This window comes from Enhydra lutris, unplaced genomic scaffold (assembly GCF_002288905.1).
Source record: "Enhydra lutris kenyoni isolate GAN:26980312 unplaced genomic scaffold, ASM228890v2 scaffoldscaffold14, whole genome shotgun sequence".
NCBI classification, from domain to species: Eukaryota; Metazoa; Chordata; class Mammalia; order Carnivora; family Mustelidae; genus Enhydra; species Enhydra lutris.
Window position 1 is genome coordinate 43,876,566 of NW_019154098.1, and position 22,503 is coordinate 43,899,068.

The 22,503-nt window shown below is 36.6% G+C and overlaps 1 protein-coding gene across 2 annotated transcripts in view; it reads left to right on the forward strand.

Annotated features, from left to right (window-relative positions):
- The window catches only part of LOC111146803 (triple QxxK/R motif containing), a 100,040-nt gene that overhangs the window by 31,892 nt on the left and 45,645 nt on the right, over positions 1–22,503 (forward strand). For both annotated transcript variants that reach the window (XM_022502491.1, XM_022502490.1), the window contains one exon: positions 20,085–20,166. In XM_022502491.1, coding sequence (XP_022358199.1) covers positions 20,106–20,166 — 61 coding nt within the window. In that variant the 5' untranslated portion in view covers positions 20,085–20,105. The remainder of the gene's footprint in view (positions 1–20,084; positions 20,167–22,503) is intronic.

Consider the following 22,503-nt stretch of genomic DNA (forward strand, 5'->3'; position numbering starts at 1 on the left):
TTGACAACTCTATGAGTATAATTAATTCAGCATGAAGCATCAATAAATCCTAAACTAGTAGTTGCAAATTTGAGGAAGAACAGGATATTTATATAATTTCAAAGTACTCCCAACCAAATACTTATTAATTACAGAGAGGAAAAAACTAAATTCACAGTGGGGAAATCAGGCAGATTATCACCTTAATCAAGTGATCAAAGTTAACACTACCAATTGAGGAAAAGATGCAATGAGAAGAAAACAACACTGCTTCTGTGACATTCCTTGAGTTTAGTTAAAAAATAAAATAAATAATAAATAAATTTTTTAGTTAAAAAATGTTTTTTCTAGAACATAGGAAAAAACAAGTCAGTCATTGGGACAAATGAGAAATTCACATTGGTCATACTCAGAAGAATGCTGGATGTATGATCAAAGAAGCCAGGGCTAGGGATATAGGTCCTTGATACATATATTCAAAGGAATGAGGTACCCAAGGTGAACACATGTGGAATGGATGAACTATGGGGAGCACCAGTGTTTAATAGGCAAACTGAGGAAGAGTGCATATGAAGATGGTCAAGAGGAAATTAAGATGGAAAGGGGGAGAATTGGGACAGTGCTAGTTGGGAAATCAACAACTTAGTTTCAAGACCAAATACTCAGTAGTGCCATATGTCACAGAGAGATTCATAAATGAGGACAGTTTGTCTCACAGTATAATCCGATATGTGGTATTGCCGTATCTGCAGCAAGTATTGTCTAAAATAATAATTTGTTTCCTTAAATGGAAGTTTTCCAGAAGATGTCCCTTTCCTTCCTTCTACTGCAACACCTAATGAATGACAAAATTAGTTGAGGTACAGTGTGTTGTGAATTGTACTTGTGTTCTTTGTAGTTAGGGCAAGAGTATATTGGGGCAGGAGTTGGCCCAGAGCAGTCCTGGTTTATACTTGCTGTCCTGGTGTCACAGGATACTTTCACTCTCGAAGTGTTCTGGCTTGGATGGTGAATTATATGATCATCCTATACTAGGTCTCTGTTGCCAGAATATTCCTTTCCTATCTGAAGCTGGGGAGCTGATAAGCATGTCTCTTAGCCAGTTCTTAACATCTTTTATTCATCAACCATATGCTTGCTTATTCATTTCCCTTAAAATTCTTCTAAATCAGCTTTCTAATAAACCTTCTCTTTCACCAAACTTTACATGAAATGGAGGCTTCATGAGATGATAATATGCAAAATGTGAAAAGTTGGTCAAGTAACAATGGAAATGACATATTCAAGTTCTATTTAAGAGATCGATAAGGCACATGTAGAGACTCAGAAAAGCTTTTCAGTAGACTTCCCAAAGTTGTTATATATTGTCCTAAAATGACCATATTTGGGGAACTTGGTTCACATTTGCTTCAATGTAAAATACATGCAAACTAAGAAAAATAAAAACTTTTAACTTCAAATAACTCAGACTTGGTTATTGTGATTTTGTTAGAGTTAGAGTGTATTAGAACGTTTCATCTACACTGAACACAGGTATATTATTTGGATGTTCCCAGTGAAATGTGTTTAAACATTTGGGCTAAATAGAAAAAAATATATACTTTTTGTCAGTAAACCTTTGTCTCTGGTAACTTATTGAAAGTTCTGAATCATAAGAATTCACTAATATCACTTGAGAACCAAGAAAAGGGAGTTTGTATTGAGAAATTATGATAAAATAGATAATATCTGTTTACTTAGGAATTACAGAGATAAGAATAGATGCCATCTGAGATGTTTGCATCTAGAAATTATTGTTTTCCTTCATCCTTTAGCCACCAGTTTTTGGTACCATCTGGATAGAATAAAACTTTTTATTATCTGTATGATAATTGAAACAATCTTGGGTTTCATATAATTCTCTTAAAATAACCAGTTTAAAGGGATTATAAGTATTGAAATATCAAGGCTTGTGACCTTTAGATCTATAATCCTATTTTCAATTACTCTTTGTCTCATCAGAAGAAACAGTCTGAAGGTGTATTAGTTAGCAGCCAAAATAGACACGAAACTGCCTTTTCTCTACCTCAGGATCATTGAAGCCAAACATAAACTTTCTCCTTCTCATTCCTCGTGACTCATTAAGCTCTTAGCGTGCAGTAGTACATGCTGCCGGCCTTACTGGTTTTATACTAGAATTGTAGATGTCTTGGCTTTTTCAGTATGGTTGGATATGTGTCTCTTCTTCTGCCATCACTTTGTAATTAGTAAAACAGGGTTTGCTGTTCTATTTATTTGATACCATATTATTGTAACCTTAGAAATTTTTGACAGTGCAGTTGACATAATAAAATCCTTTATTTCACTTGATCTTAGCTGAAATGCTGAGAAAGGATTATATAAAATTTTTTATTTGAAAGATACTTTAATTTTTATTACTAATGACCCTTTATTGACCATTAAAAGTTATATTGTAGATCAATCCTTGTTTAATTAACCTATCTCCTTTTGCAAATATAATGCAAAAAATTAACTGAAGTACGTTTCCCATTTTGCTGAATTTAAACTCTGTAAAAGTAATGATCATTTTCCAATTAGGAACATGGTCACTTACTTGGTAGAAATTCTCTCCTTCTCACATTTGAAGTGTTTATTCCTTTGATATTCATGCAAAGTTCAGAATTTAAAAAATAATAATTCCATGGGACCCTGCTACTGTAGCACCCCTTCCCCCAGGGATGAGCATTGTTGATGGTACACGCAAGGCAGCTTTTTGTCTATTCTGGGCTGTATAAATTTAATGTGTTGTTTTCAAGTATGTCATGTGTCCAGATGCCACAACAATCTGTGCATTAAAAATGCATTAAAATAAAAGTAAGTAAAATATTTGTGGGTATTTTTTGATGGAGGCCAGGGAATTAGTGATACAATTATGTTTAGATAAACCAATTCTTTGAGGTTTCAGGAAAAACAAGAGCCTTGATTTCTTTTTCTTTCTTTCTTTCTTTTTTTGTAAAGATGTTATTTATTTATTTGACAGACAGAGATCAGGAAGGCAGAGAGGCAGGCAGAGAGAGAGAGAGAAGCAGGCTCCCCACTGAGCAGAGAGCCTGATATGGGGCTCCATCCCAGGACCCTGAGATCATGACCTGAGCCGAAGGCAGAGGCTTAACAAACCCAGTCACCCAGGTGCCCCAAATCCTTGTTTTCTTACAGCAATTATAAACATTTTATAATGTATATTTATAACACTCCCCTACCCTCATCACTTACCCCTTATTTTTTTCTCCCTATTATTACTGCTTATATTACCTATTTCTGCTAATGACATACCATGTTTCTAGCTGAATATTTTGCCAAGTGTGGTTCATGTACCACCTGAGATTGAAAATGTTGGCAGGGGGTTGGTGCTTGTTAAAAATTCAGTTTCTTTGGTCTTTCCCCAACCTTACCGACTGGGTATCTTTGAATAATGAGTCCTAGGACTTTGTATCTTAATTATCATTGTAGTTTAAAAGCACTGTTATCTTCAGCTTTTCCTCTGCCTCATACCCTGTTTCTGCTCTTCCCAAATTCTGAAACGTCAATCACCAAATGTCTCTTCCTTTCTACTAAGTATTGCTCTCTTAGTAGATTGCCTTTGGAAAGTACCTAGATTTGTTTTAAGCTTGTTAATTACCTTCTAACCTTCTAGTCTTTCATAAACATACTAAAAAGTATCTGATTTGATTACCTCATTGCCCAATACCCTCTATGGTTTCCTGTTGAATTTAGAAAAAGTCTGCAGTTTCAGCTGATTTTTTTAAATCTTTTTTTTTTAATTTATTTTCAGCATAACAGTATTCATTGTTTTTGTACCACACCCAGTGCTCCATGCAATCCGTGCCCTCTCTAATACCCACCACCTGGTTCCCCCAACCTCCCACCCCACCACCTCTTCAAACCCTTCAGATTGTTTTTCAGAGTCCATAGTCTCTCATTGTTCACCTCCCCTTCCAATTTCCCCCAACTCCCTTCTCCTAACTCCCCATGTCCTCCATGCTATTTGTTATGCTCCACAAATAAGTGAAACCATATGATAGTTGACTCTCTCTGCTTGACTTATTTCACTCAGCATAATCTCTTCCAGTCCCGTCCATGTTGCTACAAAAGTTGGGTATTCATCCTTTCTCATGGAGGCACAATACTCCATAGTGTATATGGACCACATCTTCCTTATCCATTCGTCCGTTGAAGGGCATCTTGGTTCTTTCCACAGTTTGGCAACCGTGGCCATTGCTGCTATAAACATTGGGGTACAGATGGCCCTTCTTTTCACTACATCTGTATCTTTGGGGTAAATACCCAGTAGTGCAATTGCAGGGTCATAGAGAAGCTCTATTTTTAATTTCTTGAGAAATCTCCACACTGTTCTCCAAAGAGGCTGCACCAACTTGCATTCCCACCAACAGTGTAAGAGGGTTCCCCTTTCTCCACATCCCCTCCAACACATGTTGTTTCCTGTCTTGCTAATTTTGGCCATTCTAACTGGTGTAAGGTGGTATCTCAATGTGGTTTTAATTTGAATCTCCCTGATGGCTAGTGATGATGAACATTTTTTCATGTGTCTGATAGCCATTTGTATGTCTTCATTGGAGAAGTGTCTGTTCATATCTTCTGCCCATTTTTTGATATGATTATCTGTTTTGTGTATGTTGAGTTTGAGGAGTTCTTTATAGATCCTGGATATCAATCTTTTGTCTGTACTGTCATTTGCAAATATCTTCTCCCATTCCGTGGGTTGCCTCTTTGTTTTCTTGACTGTTTCCTTTGCTGTGCAGAAGCTTTTGATTTTGATGAAGTCCCAAAAGTTTATTTTGGCTTTTGTTTCCTTTGCCTTTGGAGACATATCTTGAAAGAAGTTGCTGTGGCTGATATCGAAGAGATTACTGCCTATGTTCTCCTCTAGGATTCTGATGGATTCCTGTCTCACGTTGAGGTCTTTTATCCATTTTGAGTTTATCTTTATGTACAGTGTAAGAGAAAGGGCGAGTTTCATTCTTCTACATATAGCTGCCCAGTTTTCCCAGCACCATTTATTGAAGAGACTGTCTTTTTTCCACTGTATATTTTTTCCTGTTTTGTCAAAGATTAACTGACCATAGAGTTGAGGGTCCATATCTGGGCTCTCTACTCTGTTCCACTGGTCTATGTGTCTGTTTTTATGCCAGTACCATGCTGTCTTGGTGATCACAGCTTTGTAGTAAAGCTTGAAATCAGGTAACATGATGCCCCCAGTTTTATTTTTGTTTTTCAACATTTCCTTAGCGATTCGGGGTCTCTTCTGGTTCCATACAAATTTTTGGATTATTTGCTCCAGCTCTTTGAAGAATACCGGTGGAATTTGGATCGGAATGGCATTAAAAGTATAGATTGCTCTAGGCAGTATAGACATTTTAACAATGTTTATTCTTCCGATCCAAGAGCATGGAATGGTCTTCCATCTTTTTGTGTCTTCTCCAATTTCTTTCATGAGTGTTCTGTAGTTCCTCAAGTACAGATCCTTTACCTCTTTGGTTAGGTTTATTCCCAGGTATCTTATGGTTCTTGGTGCTATAGTAAATGGAATTGATTCTCTAATTTCCCTTTCTGTATTTTCATTGTTAGTGTATAAGAAAGCCACTGATTTCTGTACATTGACTTTGTATCCTGCCACGTTACTGAATTGCTGTATGAGTTCTAGTAGTTTTGGGGTGGAGTCTTTTGGGTTTTCCATATAAAGAATCATGTCATCTGACGAAGAGAGAGAGTTTGACTTCTTCATTGACAATTTGGATACCTTTTATTTCTCTTTGTTGTCTGATTGCCGTTGCTAGGACTTCTAATACTATGTTGAACAAGAGTGGTGAGAGTGGGCATCCTTGTCGTGTTCCTGATCTCAACGGGAAGGCTGCAAGCTTTTTCCCATTGAGAATGATATTTGCTGTGGGTTTTTCATAGATAGATTTGATGAAGTTCAGGAATGTTCCCTCTATACCTATACTTGGAAGTGTTTTAATCAGGAACGGATGCTGGATTTTGTCAAATGCTTTTTCTGCATTAATTGAGAGGACCGTGTGGTTCTTCTCTCTTCTCTTATTGATTTGTTCTATCACATTGATTGATTTGCGAATGTTGAACCATCCTTGTAGCCCAGGAATGAATCCTACCTGGTCATGGTGGATAATCTTTTTAATGTGCTGTTGGATCCTGTTTGCTAGGATCTTGTTGAGAATCTTAGCATCCATATTCATCAGTGATATTGGTCTGAAATTCTCCTTTTTGGTAGGGTCTTTGCCTGGTTTAGGGATCAGGGTAATGCTGGCTTCATAGAAAGAGTCTGGAAGTTTTCCTTCTGCTTCAATTTTTTGAAACAGCTTCAGGAGAATAGGTGTTATTTCTTCTTTGAAAGTTTGGTAGAATTCCCCAGGGAATCTTTCACGTCCTGGGCTCTTGTTTTTTGGGAGGTTTTTGATCACTGCTTCAATCTCGTTACTAGATATCGGTCTATTTAGGTTGTTGATTTCTTCCTGGTTCAATTTTGGGAGTTTATAGTTTTTCAGGAATGCATCCATTTCATCTAGGTTGCTTAGCTTATTGGCATATAACTGTTGATAATAACTTCTGATGATTGTTTTTACTTCCTTGGTGTTAGTTGTGATCTCCCCCTTTTCATTCATAATTTTATTAATTTGGGCTTTCTCTCTTTTCTTTTGGATTAGTGTGGCCAATGGTTTATTGATCTTATTGATTCTTTCAAAAAACCAGCTTCTAGTTTCATTGATACGTTCTACTGTATCTCTGGTTTCTACCTCATTGATCTCAGCTCTAATCTTGATTATTTCCCTTCTTATGTGTGGAGTTGGTTTGATTTGTTGTTGATTCTCCAGTTCTTTAAGGTGTAGAGACAGCTGCTGTGTTCTGGATTTTTCAATTTTTTTGAGGGAGGCTTGGATGGCTATGTATTTCCCCCTTAGGACCGCCTTTGCTGTATCCCATAGGTTTTGGACCGAGGTGTCTTCATTTTCATTGGTTTCCATGAATTGTTTGAGTTCTTCTTTGATATCCTGGTTGATCCAAGCATTCTTAAGCAAGGTGGTCTTTAGCTTCCAGGTGTTTGAGTTCCTTCTGAACTTTTACTTGTGATTGAGCTCCATTTTCAAAGCATTGTGATCTGAGAATATGCAGGGAATAATCTCAGTCTTTTGGTATCAGTTGAGTCCTGATTTGTGACCCAGTATGTGGTCTATTCTTGAGAAGGTTCCATGTGCACTTGAGAAGAATGAGTATTCTGTTGTTTTAGGGTGGAATGTTCTGTATATATCAATGAGGTCCATCTGGTCCAATGTATCATTTGATGCTCTTGTTTCTTTTTTTTTTTTTTTTTTTTAAAGATTTTTTATTTATTTGACAGACAGATCACAAGTAGGCAGAAAGGCAGGCAGAGAGAGAGAGGAGGAGGAGGCAGGCTCTCTGCTGAGCAGAGAGCCCGATGTGAGGCTCGATCCCAGGACCCTGGGATCATGACCTGAGCCGAAGGCAGAGGCTTTAACCACTGAGCCACCCAGGTGCCCCAATGCTCTTGTTTCTTTATTGATTTTCTGCTTCGATGATCTATTTCTGAGAGAGGCGTGTTAAGATCTCCTACTATTAATGTATTCATATCAATATGACTCTTTATTTTGATTAACAGTTTTCTTATGTAATTGGCTGCTCCCATATTGGGGGCATAGATATTTACAGTTGTTAGATCATCTTGTTGGATAGTCCCTTTAAGAATTATGTAGTGTCCTTCTGTATCTCTGACTATAGTCTTTAGTTTAAAATCTAATTTATCTGATATGAGAATCGCTACCCCAGCCTTCTTTTGAGGCCCATTGGCATGAAAGATGCTTCTCCATCCCTTCACTTTCAGTCTGGGTGTAACTTGAGGTTCGAAATGGGTCTCTTGTAGACAACATATGGATGGGTCCTGTCGTTTTATCCAATCTGCAACCCTGTGCCATTTTATGGGCGCATTTAGGCCATTCACATTGAGAGTGATTATTGATAGATACGTTTTTATTGACATCGTGTTACCTTTGAAGTCTTTCTTTCTGTAGATTGTCTCTATATTTCTGTTCAATGCTATTCTTAGGATTTTTCCTCTTTTATAGAACCCCCCTTAATATTTCCTGCAGTGTTGGCTTGGTGGTTGCATAGTCTTTTAAGCCTTGCCGGTCTTGGAAACTCTTTATCTCTCCACCTATTTTGAATGTCAGTCTTGCTGGATAAAGTATTCTTGGCTGCATGTTCTTCTCATTTAGTGCCCTGAATATATCTTGCCAGTCCTTCTGGCTTGCCAGGTCTCTGTGGACAGGTCTGACGTTATTCTGATGGGCTTTCCTCTGTACGTAAGGAGCTTCTTTGTCCTAGCAGCTTTCAAGAGATTATACCTACAATTATGATTCCTCAATTTGACTATCAGGTGCCTTGATGTTTTTCTGGAATCTATAATCTTGGGTGGAGACCGTTCGGCCTCTAGTACACGAGTGCTGGTTCCATTCGCGAGATTGGGAAAATTTTCATGAAGAACTTGTTCCATTATATCTTCTAGACTTCTTTCTTTCTCCTCCCCTTCAGGGATTCCAATAATTCTGACATTGGAACGTTTCATGATGTCATTTATTTCCCTGATTCTGTTTTCATGGTTTCTAAGCTGTTTGTTCCAGGCTTCCTCTTGATCCTTTCTCTCTATCTGTTTGTCCTCCAGATCACTAATTCTAACTTCTGTCTCAGTTACCCTATCTTTGAGAGAATTTAGATTAAATTGGAACTCATTGAGAGCATTGTGAACCTCAGCCCTGGTAACTTTTAGCTCTGCCCTAACATTGTGAACATCCTGTCTGGTCACTTTCAGCTCAGCCCTAATCAATTCCGTTTGGTCATCCATGGCTTTCTCCTACCTAGCTATTGCCTGGATAATTGTTAGCCTGAATTCTCTTTCCTACATATTGTCTATGTTGATAGCCATTAGCTCTGTTGCAGAAGGTCCATCTTCTGTATTTTTCTTCTGTTGGGCATTCCTCCTCCTAGTCATTTTGGTGAGAGATGACTGAACAGATGTAGCTGGTTGTATCGACCGTGGTGCAGTCTGGGTGCACCCTGGAACACTTCTGAGCAATCAGGATTCCCCACCCAAATGAGAGAAAAAAGAAAAGAAAAAGAAAAAAAAAAAAGAGAGAGAGAGAGAGACAGGAAAGACAGGGAAGATGAAAGAGAAGGCTCAGCCCAAATGGGCCCCCAGGTAAGATTTATGAGGTATACAAACAAAAACAGACAAACAAAAAGACTGATAAAAGTATATAACAAGAGGAAAAAAAAATATATGCAAATGAAGGAAGAACCTTGTCGAAAAGAACCCCAAGTGTAAGATTTATATACTAATCAGGACAAACACAAAAACACAGAAACACTGGTGGAAGAAAAAGATGGAAGATTGGTTATAATTTCTCAGTGTGGGCGAGGAAGGTTGTTTTGATTCTTCCTGGATGTATCTTGATATCTTTGTTAAAGGACTCAACTTTCCTAGGCTAAAGGGGGATTAAAAATTGGTTTACCGGGCGCCTGGGTGGCTCAGTGGGTTGAGCCTCTGCCTTCGGCTCAGGTCGTGATCTCAGGGTCCTGGGATCGAGCCCCGCGTGGGGCTCTCTGCTCGGCGGGGAGCCTGCTTCCTCCTCTCTCTCTGCCTGCCTCTCTGCCTACTTGTGATCTGTCAAATAAATAAATAAAATCTTTAAAAAAAATTGGTTTACCTATAGGGGTAGTATTGATTGGGGAAAGGGGATTACTTTGAATTTTAACTCTATATGAATATTAGAAAATAAAAATAAAAAAGGAATAAACTAGACTAAACTAAACTAAAATTAAAAAAAATTCAAAAAATAGAAATGCAAAAGAAAAACACAGGTGCATGGATCAAAAAGTTCAGGTTAGAAGGTTATTATGGAATTTGATGTACTGGACAGCTCGCTGTGATGGTAAATAGATTAAAAAATTATCTATATAAAAAAATGAGCCAGAATAGTGGGAACAAATTAAAAATAAAAGTTGTCCTATGAAGTAGTGGTGGTGGTTCTCTTGTAGTCTTTTTTTTTTTTTTTGCCTTTCCTGGTTGTTTTTCTGGGGGAGGGGCCTGCCACGTGGGTTTTCAGTCAATGATGTTCCCTGAGTTAAGTCCTCCAGTCCCCCTCAAGGGGGTGGGCTCTGAGGAAACCGGTTTTTTCAGGCTTTTGTTCTCTGGAGGTTTTTATGTTTGTTCACCTTTTTTTTTTTCCCTCTCGCCTTGACCACTTTTGATGGTTTTTGGAGGTTTAGAGGAAAGCAAACTGTACCCTGACCTCCCTCTCAGAGAGAAACCTCAGTCTGTTCTTCTGTGGGTGTTGCAGAGCCCATATAAATCCCCCCTTGGCCGCTGGCAGAGCAGGTTCCGAGTCGCGGTCCCTGGGGACACAGGATCTTCTGCTTGTACCCGAAACCAAAGCAGCGGCAGCTGTTTGGGCAGCTCCAGACCACCAGAGAGGTTACAAGCCCCGATCGCACACTGAGATTTTCCCGCTGGCCCGGGCTGGGAGTGCCTGGTCTTTCTGTGTCTAAGAGCACTCGGCTTGCGCACGCCTCTTTCAGGGGAGGCTGTGGGTCACGCGCACGTCTCAGGCTCTGAGAACGGGGTGCAGGTCCGAAAGCACCAGCCTGGGCCTTCGCGCACCTCTCTCAGGGGAGAGTTTGGGGCATGCATCTTAGGCTCTGAAACAATGGTGCATGTCAAAGAGCGCCGGCTGGGCCTTTGTACCTCTCTCAGGGGAGGAGGAGGGGCACGCGCTTCTCAGGCTCTGTAGCAGGGCTCGCGTGTTCTGCCATCCGGCGTGGCTCCCATCCCCTCACAGGGGCCAGAACCCACGCAGTCTCGTGCGCTGGCGGCTCAGGGACCAAGACCTGGTTTCTCCACTGCACTCTCTCTAGCTCAGCGTCAGGGGAGGCTGTCCTGGGACCGGGGACTTAAGCCCCTGTCCCTAGCCGCCCCGATTCCCACAATTTCCCCCCGCGATCTTTTGCTCTTTTGGAGTGCTTTCAACCAGTCTCCAAGTTAATGCTGGTCCCCAGACGCAGGGCACTCTCGCTCGTATTAGGGGTGTTACTTTCCAACCGGTCACCTCTGGTGGCTCCCTCCCCCTTTTGTTTATCTTCTGATATCAGTCCACCTTTCCCACTCCACTTTACCTGCCCACTGGCGTCTTCTGTCCCTGTAGAGATCCAGATGTGTGTAATTCTGATCTCAGGCTGATTTCATGGGTGATCGGAGTTCTTTGGTAGGTAATCAGCTCACTTTAGGGTACAGGTTGAAAAGGCGCCTCCTCCTACTTCCCCGCCATCTTGTCCCCCCTTCAGCTGATTTTTTAAAAACTTCTTCAGCTTTGTCATACCGCCTTATTCATTTTCCACCAAAGAGGCTGAAGGATCTCACAGCCCCTGCTGAGGCCTTCCATCTACTTCCAGCAACGTTTCTCAAATGCTAGTGCACAGAATTACCTATAAGCTGATTTAAAATAAAAGTAGTGATTCTTAAACATTAAAGGCCAAAAAAACAAAAACAAGAACAACAACAACAACAACAAAAAAAAACCACCAAAAACCCCTGGAGATTCGTGGACCTGAGTCCTTGAGCTTTTGATTCAGTAGGACTATGATGGGGAAGTCTGCATTTTGATCCCACACAACTCCTTATGTTGGTGTTAGATGGACAGCATTTTTGACAAGTCCTGACCTGGAGCCTCTAGTTGCTCCTGGTAAGTTGGTACCTAAGTAGATTTTACAGACCTGGGTCTTTCTTCCAAAGTGTTCAGATCCAGCCAGCTGAACCTTCCTAGAGGGAGTGGGATTTCCTCATTTTACCCAGGCCGCAGCTGACTCCTGAAGAGGCCTGAGTACTCGAAGCAGTTTTGAGATAACCTAATTCAAGATACTGCACATTTCTGTTATCTTTATTTGCTGTCCAAAATGACACATTTAACTCTTTGTTCTCCCCTGAACACATATGCCCATGCTTTTCTGTGGTTTATTTTTATTCTTTTACCAGACCAGTCTATTGCTATTCTTTCTTCTATTTTTCTTTGTATCCCTCTTGAACTGTATCCATCCTCAAGCACTTCATTGATTATCACTTTTACCTCTTGGCATTAATACACTATTTCCATAAAGCCTTCTTAAGTCTCTACTTAAGTCTCTTCTTTCTTTAATTCTCCACATACCTGTGGATTAAAAGTCTGGTATCTTTTAATTTTCTTATTGTCGCTCCTAGTGCATTTACTTTTCCTAGTATATAAAAACAAACAAGACAAATGAAACAAGAAACCCAGCTCCTTTGTAGTTGATTCCATTTGACTGTAGTCACCTCAACCTCCTTATTGCTGTTAAGTGTGGATATCCAGGTCACTCCTCCATCTTCCTAACTTAGAGTCTTTCTGCCTTAGCCCAAACCCTTCAACCATCCCGGGTGCCTTCACTATCCACAGGTGTGATGTTTGTATTATCCTGGCCCTCATTTCCTTGTCCGTCGTGCTGTTTTCCTATTACTTTAGTCACTCTGGATCATAACCTGCTCCATCGCAGTAATAGCATCAATCACACGATACTGTTAACAACCTTTAGTTTTCCAGTCAAAGAAAGTCTAGTTCTTTTCTTCCCCAAACTGGTTATTTGACCTCATCCAAATTTTTAAGCCCCAAAATTGGCTCACTTTCTGCTTAACTCTACACCTTCTGCTGTCTTCACTTCCTTCTCTGGCTTTAGACGCCATGGCACAACACTTTATCCACTTTATAGAGTACCCTAAACTTTTTTCCCCTACTGCGCTTCTGTCATGCCTCTTCGGGAAAACCTAAACTTTACTTAATCTAGCTATCTATCCCTTCCCAAAGCCAGAAGTGAGCAGCCGAACACTCAGGAAAACCAAACCAAATGAAACCAAAGCATGCTATTTTCAATCATGTAGTTTAATGCTACCATGGATTCATAGTTACCAAATTAATTTGGTCTCATAGTGTTTCTCATTAATCCTGTTTTCCCTGGACAGCCCTTTCTATTCTGCTCCTGCGTAAATTTTCCCCAGCGTAAATTCTAGCCTCTGCACTCAAATTTCTGAAGTCTCTACCTTTCATATCACTCTTAGAAGACAATCATGCCTCCTACTTCATAGTGAACATGCAGCTGCCAGGTGGAACTTATTCTTCTTTGGACTACCAAACCTGAAAACTGAATTAATCTTACCCATCCTTTTTTCCTCTCTACTGTTAAAGTGAAAGAAGTAGTTTGCTGTGATTACTACTTCCATTGTGCACTGAATTCTATCCCTTCCTACTGACTTAAAAATCATTTTTTATTTTTTTTTTCTGTCTTCCCACCCCCTCACTTTTTATTGGCTCCCACTTATTTAGATTGAATCCAGTTTCCATCTGCATTCAAAAACAAGCCCTCAAGAGTAAAACCAAAGTATAACAAAAAGTCTTCCTTAACCTCTCCCTTCCTTTGAGTAATATCCTCTTTCCCCTTCCCTTTACTTATTTTGTAATAGATTTATCTATGCTTTCCATCTCTGCTTTCTTACCTCTTATATATTCCTTCACCCATGGGAAGTAAGTGTTTTAATGAGTGTTTCAACAAAGAGGCAGGTATCACCATTGTTAAATATGTTACAAGGGCACATAAAACTGATAAATACTCACTCGATTTAGTTCTAAAGGAGCCATTGCTTCTTTCCCTCAGCACACTGTTTTTGAGATTTATCTCCATTGTTGCATATTATCAGTATTATTATTAATAGTATTTTGCTGAGTGATATTACACCCTATGAATAAACCAGTTTATCAGTTCTTCTGTTGATCAACATGAGGGTTATTTCCAATTTTTGGCTATTATGAATAAAAATACTATGAACATACTTGTACAAAGCTTTTTTGTGGGTGTGTGTACTTATCTCTCTTAGATAAATACCTAGGAGTGGAATTGCTAGCAGTTAACTTTAAGAAATTGCCAATTTTCCAAAGTGGTTGTGATTTTACACTCCCATCAGCAATGTACTAGAAGTTCAGTTGCTCCACATCCTCCCAATATTTTGTATAGGAAAGCTTTATTTGAACCATTCTAATGGGTGTGGTGATATTTTAATTCTTATTTTAATTTGCATTTTGCGGACTAATAATGGTATTGAGCTTTTTCATGTGCTTATTTGTCATCTGTGTATTTTCTTTGATGAAGTTGCTGTTCAAGTCTTTCATTTAAATTGGGTTGTATGTTGTATATTACTGAGTTGTTCTTTATACATCCTGGGTGCAATTTCTTTTTTCAGATACAGCTATTATGAATATTTACAAACTGTCTATAAATTACATATTTATTTTCCTTTTTCTTCCTTGTATCTTTGGTGAACAAAAACTAATTTTGATGAAGTTCAGTACATCCTCTTTTTTTTTTCCTTTAGAGTCTATACTGTTTGTTTTCTGAGAAATATTTGCCTACACTAAGGTCATAAAGATAATCTCTTTTTTTCCTAGTAACTTTATTGTTTTAGCTCTTTTGTTTAGGTCTATGATCTATCCTCAATTGATTTTTATTTATTTATTTGAGGGAGAGAGAGTGAGCGTGAGCAGTGGGAGGGGGCAGAAGTAGAGGGAGAAACAGGCTCTGCACTGAGTAGGGAGCCAGACATGGGATTTGATCCCAGGACCCTGAGATCATGACCTGAGCCAAAGGCAGATGGTTAACCACCTAAGCCATCCAGGTGCCCCTATCCTCAATTGATTTTTATATGTGGTGTGAGATAGGGGTCTAATTTTGGCTTTGTTTTCCCGTAAGGATATACAGTTGTTCCAGCACTGTTTGTTAATACTGTATTCATTTTAGTTCCCTCATATGGCTGAAGGATGAGTCCCAACAACTAAGATTCCTTTCCTGGTATATGACTTTTGGGGGTTACATAGCTAACTATTTTGTTGTTTCTTTTCTTATGAATTTTTATATCATAAAAATTGGATAGTTATCAGGATCTTAGGAATCACTTTTTCACATATTCAAGTTTTGACATATTTTTTTTTTCTGCAGCTATAAAGGAAATTAATAAAGTGAAGATGAGGTAGTCACTTTGATCCCTGAAAACATTAAGAAGACCACTGGTTAGCTCTCCAGTTTTACACAACAGGAATTTGTTCCTTCTTGTAATAATTTATTTCGATATTATACTTATGTCAAAGTGTACATTGTCTACTGTGTCACACTTAGATTGTCTCCTAAACTACTTATTTTTTTCATTTCCTTAAGTGTGGAGAATTATCTCTGGAGATCTGAAGCATGTGCTTTTGCTTGAAATATTAAAATATATATTCCACAAGTGGGGGAATATGGAAATGACACTTAAAGTACATAGTAGAGCATGAGTAAATTCATAAAAATGTGAATGAACTTGTCAAAATCATGGAACTAAAAGCTTAATTTGATAGTGCACCAGAACATGAGTAAGGAACACATGACAAAGTTGTGTTATTAATGGTCCTGTATATTAAGAGTTTTATCTGGGAAATGGGCCATTATTTGGATGACTTAAATATGTTGCTTTTGTGACCAGCTTTGAGTTCTTAAACCATCAGTCTGGGAATAATGAGTGCATCAGATCAGGGACAAGTACCTTCTTTATTTATTCACTACTTTGTTCATCCTAACATCGGCATAATATTTTATTTTCATGATTGGTTCTCAATTCTCATCCAGTCATAAACAAATAGGCATATCTTCTGCCTATTTATAACTTTATACTAAAGTAAGAATTTTTTTAAGGAAGGGTCTTTTAGCCTTAAAAACTGAGATGATTATGTTTTCTGTGGTCATGGGTTGAATTTTTTAATAACCTGTGTTTTGATCTGTATTTAAATGTCACAGTGTGGATTGAATGCTTTTTCTGGAAGCAGAGACATATGTGGAGGCTTCAGGTTTCTTATTTCTTTACTTGTTCTTTCTGGATTTCATAAAAAAGGTATAAATGAGCAATAAAATAACTTGGTCAGAATGTGATAGGATATTGCATTACCTTTGTTTGTTTTTAAAGGTCACATATTGTATTTAAAAATACGTGAGGCAAATTGCTGTGTAAAATTCAGGTTAAGAAAGGATATTAAAAACAAAAACACTCTCTTTAATCTGAAAAGTCCTGAAGAGTGTAAAGTTTTAATTAAATAAAAATTAATTATGAAATATTTTAATATGCAATTTAGGCATTAAATAAAATGAGCATTTTTTTCTTCCTTAGGTATGTGTTACCAAGTTTCAAGAATGTTAAAAACTTCTCTGATGATTTAATCTGAAATCATTCCTACAGCGAAATTCATAAATAATAAATATTATCTTATTAATCCATATTTTAGTTTAGCTGGGTCTCAGAGCAACTTAGTTCCTCAGGGAATGCGGTGTTCTTTATAAAAGAAGGTGATGAGATGTAATCTCCAAGGAATTAAATTGTGAAAACAATCTTGGTATTGTACATGCTAATATAGATCTGTTATTCCCTTTCCGCATCTATCACAACACATTTTAAATTGTGGCTGATCTTGTATGCAAATAGCTGCATTATTAGAAATTGCGGCTCTACGTGCTAATGTCTCCCTGGATTTCTTGGGAGTTTGCTATCTCACCATCAAAGCAATAGAAATGAATGATGATTACTGCAAGGCTTTGAAGAACAAAGAGAAGTCAGAACATTTTAGAGGTTCTAGATGTCTGAGGCACTGACAGTTTGCAACATACAAATGAATGGGAATCTCCTTAAATAGTTTAAAATAGCCTCAATGTGTTTATTAGGAAAGTAAAATATTTTCTACATTTTTGTATTTGTTACAGCTAATAAAATGTAAGTCATTTGTGCATGGGTGTGTTCTTTAGACTTTTTTTTGTTTCATCATTTGGTAAAAATTGTATTTTGCTTAAAAAATAGAACAGATTGAATAAAGAATAGAGTAGAATAATTTCAGAGAACAAAGTTTAAATTTTTGAAATTTTGGTTAAGAATTATCAGTCACCAAAATCATTGGGAACAAAAATTCAAGGCTAGTTCCTCCTTAGTGTATCTCTTAGGTTGAAATTCTTTTAAAGATTTTATAGTCACAGGTTATATACATATAAAATGTATCAATTCATAGAGTATAAGCTTTTATAAAAATATAGGTTCTTTAGCTTTTTTGGTATCACTTTATTTAAAGTACATTTTAAAATAAGTAAAATCTAATTCCTTTTGTTGAAAAAATATTCTCAATGGAGCTCTTCCTTTTTTATTTACTACAGGTAAGGAATGAATAAAATACTGGCCTTTGAAGTATTATCTCTGTTAGGATTTTGGTTTAAATGACCAAGCAGGAATTGAGGGAAGCATAGTAGGTGGCCTTAGTAATTTTCTTCTTAAAAAATTTTCCGTAAAGGCAACAGACAAAACTAAATTGAAGAGGGAATAATGTCTTTGTATTTATTTATTTAAACTAACTTCTCTCCTAAAATGGAGTGATATTTTTTCTAGCCCTACATAATCAAGATTAAAATAACTTGACTCCCTTTTACTATTAGTAGATGCAAAACACTATGCAAATGGTTGCTACATGAATAAATTATATCATATCTATTGATATTTTTTGTGATGCTTATATTAATGTTCTAAATAATAACAAGTGAGAATATAGGATTAGGTGATGTCTTGGTTTCATTTCTGAGATTTTAAGGTTGTATTATCTTAGAGTGATAGCTACATGGTTTATGAGGTGAAGATTTAATTTATTTGATTTTTTTGTCTTACTTTGCACATTTCTAAATATTACCATAATATTAAATGTGAAGATTATTATGAATAGAAAAATAGGTTTTTAGCAGAATTTATAGTTTTCTTAAACGTAAGTAGTAATTGTTAATTTGGGGGTGCCTTTTACTGTGTTAGGTGGTATCGTTGTTAGGATTGTTCTGTGTGACCATATATATAAATAAACAATACAGTTTGAACTGAACAGATTTCAAAGACATTTGGCATTTGAGAACCTTAATAATGTTCTTTAGGAAAATTACAGCTTAATAATTTATATGGAGACATCTATACATACTTAAGTTAGGGTGATACTACCTACTGTAACAGATAAATATAAAGTGTATAAAGGCTCAAATGCTACAAGTTATTTCTTGTTCTCACAGCGGCGTGAAAGAGAAAAAACAAGTTGGTTGAGTGGGTTTCCTTTGCGTAGCCATTCAGAATCCAGGATGTCACAGGCTCTGCCATCCTCATCAGATTATTTTCAGCATCGCTTGGGGAGTCATCTCCATTTTATCCAGATGAATAGGTACATATGGAAAGTTTTTGTAGGTTGATTCTAGAAGTAGCAAGCTCTAATTTATTCATACTCTGTTGGCTGAAACTCAGTCACATGCCCACAGCTAACATCAAAGGAGGCTGGAAAAGTTGTCAGGTGAGCTCAGGAACAAAACAAAACCAAAGACCCTAAAAAATGGAGGAGAACATGTATTCTAGTAAGTAACTAGGAATTTTTCCTATAGTCTACCTTTCTAGTCATGAAATAGCCATGCACATCCTTTTCCCTGACTCTTTGGTAGGAAGATCCTAAAGTTCCCCACTTATCATGGCCAGGACAAGCCAAAGATCCCTCTTAGGTTGGAATGTGTGTCCCTGAAGTTTACGGACTATTAAATTTTGCTAATGGTGAACCAGAAGATGACTGCTTCATATCTTCCAATTAAAGAAGGAAGAATGGGAAGAATGGGAAACATACCAGGAAGCACTGATGCAGCATGATAATGAAGCCTGCTGTGCACGAGGCCACTGATAAGGCCCCTTGTGCAGGCAGAAGTTTCTTCCTTGGACCCTCAATTATGGTTTTTTAGAGAAGTTTCCTTGTCCATTGTTCTTTATGGCCCTCACCTTCTGGATGGTTCTCCTTTCCGGTCACATATGAAGTGGATATTCCAAATCTACAGAGTTTGCTTTCCTTGGGGGCTGCAATCTGCTGGTTTAAGTTTAGAGGTCCAAGGATTCGTTTTAATTCACTTATTTTTTTAGACAAAGTTGTAAATAAAATTTCCTCAGATTTTAGTATCCTTCTTAACTGTTTCTGATTAGTTCCATGTGACAGTGCGTTTCTGCCACATATAATTTTTTAAAGTTTTTATTTCAATTCCAGTTAGTTGGCAGTGTAATATTAGTTTCAGATGAATAATACAGTAATTCAGCTCTTCCATACAATACCTGTGCCCATCACAAGTGTCCTCCTTAATCCCTACCACCTACCTCATCCATCCCCTCACCCACTTCCCCTCTGGTAGCCATCAGTGTGGTCTCTGTAGTTAAGAGTCTTTTTCTTGGTTTGCCTCTCTCTCCTGTCCTTCTCCCTCTCCCCCCTTGCCCATTTGTTTTGTTTCTTAAATTCCACACATGTCTGCCACATATTTAAATTCAATAAAAATAGTAAGATTTGAAAGATGTGTTGTGGATTAAATCAAACAGTGCATGTAATCAGTAAGCATGAGAATATTAGTAAATGGTAGTCATTTATACTGTTTACAGAAGGAGAGACAGAACTAGAAGTCATATTTATGCACCTTTCTTACCTGTCATACTTTTTAAAACAAGATTCAAAGTATTTGAGATTCAAACTTTTTGTGTAACAGAATGGGTAATTAGAAAGAAACATACTGCCAAGAGCATGCCTACAACCCTAACCCATCTGAGTCAACGGTACATGGTTTTCACATTTACAGATAATACTTTTAACAGTTTGGTTTAATTGAGTATTTATAGTACTTGATAAAATGAATGTTACCAAGAACAAATAATTGGGAAATTTAATTACCAGCAATTGTATCCTTGATAATTTATTTGAAAGAATTTGTGTTCTTTACTGATATCTAATGGGAATAATCAAAGACATTTTTACCCATTGCTTTAAAAATGGGTTTTATGGAATAAATTATTCCTGAAGGTTTTAGATAGTCCTTTTGATTTTTTAGGACTTTATCATAATTATTTTCTTTTTTTGCAGCAGGCATTTTGGAGATCAAAGATGGGTAGAAAAGATGCCTCTACTATAAAACTTCCTGTTGATCAGTACAGAAAGCAAATTGGTAAGCAATGGATTCCCTTTGATACATTTCTGTGAATTAAGATAAATAAAAAAGAATGATGTGTGATATTAAGAAAATAACTTTTCCTTAATACAAATGATACACAGAGTATGAATAATGAAGGACTATATATTTTTAAAGAGCAAAAAATAAGTGTAGCCTGCTTACCAGTAGAGAAATATACTTTGTGTACTTGTGATTTTCAAAGCTCTTATAATTTTTATTAATTTAATACAAGCAAAAATGCATTTTATTATTTTTCTTAAGGCCAGATGTTTTTATATAGTATTTTTAGTGTTATTATCTATTAAATCATTTATTTTTATCCATGTAAAAACTTAATTTTGTTGACTCAATGACAATAATTTGATAAGCCTGAAATTCTTCTTCAAAATTTTACTTTAGTAAGATAGTGGGCTAGAGAAAAGTACACTAGTCAACACAAAAAAAAAAACAGGAAGCTTATCTATTTTAGACTATTCTCTAAGTACAAGATTTTCTACCCATTCTTTTCAAGAGCACATGAAGTATTTATAAAAAATTACCCACATACAAAATCACAAACCAAGTTCCCCCAATTTTAAAGAATCTGTATCCTATAGCTACAACTTTGAGCAAAGTGTAGTAAATCAGAAATCGTTTAGAAGCAAAAAAGGTAACCTACCCTTTCCCATCTTGCACCCTCTCTTTTTACATATTCCTACTCACTTCCATCCATTCCTACTTTGGAAATAAAAAAAATAGCAGTTAGTAAAAAACCTCTTCTAAAAAACTGAAGGATAAAAAGAGAAGTTACAATAGAAGTCAGAAAATAAGTAGAAATTATTAATACCAAAAGAGTATACACCTATTTTATAAATGTGATTTATAAGGTGCACACCATAAAGATATTTCTGTAAAACAAAAGAGGTGCAAAATGAAAGAAATATTAAATAATATTTAGAATATATATAAGCAATTAAAGATTTATATGTAGAAAAATAAAATCCTACTATAAATAAATAAACAAAGTAGTCTGGAAATCCAATAGTAAAACGGGTACAAAACATGAAGAAGCAATTCATGAAAGAAGAAATCTGAATAAACAAAAATAAAAACAAAACAAACAACTATTACAATAAAAAAATGAAATTGAAAGAGTCTTACAAAATGACCTAACTCATCTAACTGGTAGTCAGATAAAAGCAAATTTAAAAAAGTATTTCTAACTGGATTAAATTTCTTGAGGGATGGTTTATGATGCTTGAGTTTTTTCAGGGGGTATATTCCTCCCTCTTTCCTTCACTTAGAGGATGTCTGATGAATAAATAGTGTGGGTTGCTATGTTATTTTTGTGTTTAAACAGGACTGATTTATCAGATTAAAGTCTCTGATCAAATAAGATATGCTAACCACATAAATAATAGCCATATCGTGAATCAATTCACAATCCAACTCTTAAATATACAATTCTTAGAATTTTGACAAATGTACATACCCATGTAACCAGAAATGCCAGTCAAAATAGAAACATTTCCATTTTCTCAGGCAATTCATATCTGCTTCCAGTCAGTCTCTACCCACCTTCATATGCAACTACCGTTCAGATTTCTATCACCACAGATGAACTTTTTCTAAAACAAAAAAATAAGTAGCCTGCAAAGTTTTTATTGAAATTGACTTTTACCTATCAATTTTGGAGATTAGATATTAAAATCTAAATTCTTCTCTTTTATAGACATGGCATATCTTTTATTTACTTCTATTCATATTTATTAGAGCCAAGAAAGGACGAGACAAAGTAATATAATTATGAGGCCTCCACCCTTTTCTTATACTAAACTATTCAGAGAGTGCTGTGATATGCATTATATTCCCATACAAAGTTCTCTTTCCTGTTTTACTTCCTCTTGAAAATATTAGCTGCACAAGATCCACCTGTCTCACAAGGTTCTTTAGAGATCCATGAGAAGTGTCAGACCAGTTTGTAAACTAGAGTGTTGCATGGATATGAGTTATCCTGTGTGTATTTTACAAATAGAGTAATCATAATCAAACACAGTATATTAAAAGTAAAAGAGTGATGATGTTTTTGTTCACTACTTTTAAGGATAATGGACTGAGTTAAGATTCTTATGCATATACCATAGAATATTATGATATATATAAGTTTTTTGTAAAGATAGAAAAATGGAATAGAAAAGATACTGACTAGTTAATTAATAAAAACTAATTAAGATATTAACTAATTCAAGGATTTTCTCAAGGAAAGATTATCTGATTTTCTGTATCACAGTTAGAAAATACCACAAGACTGAGCTCATACTCATGATGATAGATTTATCTTCAGCACTGTCT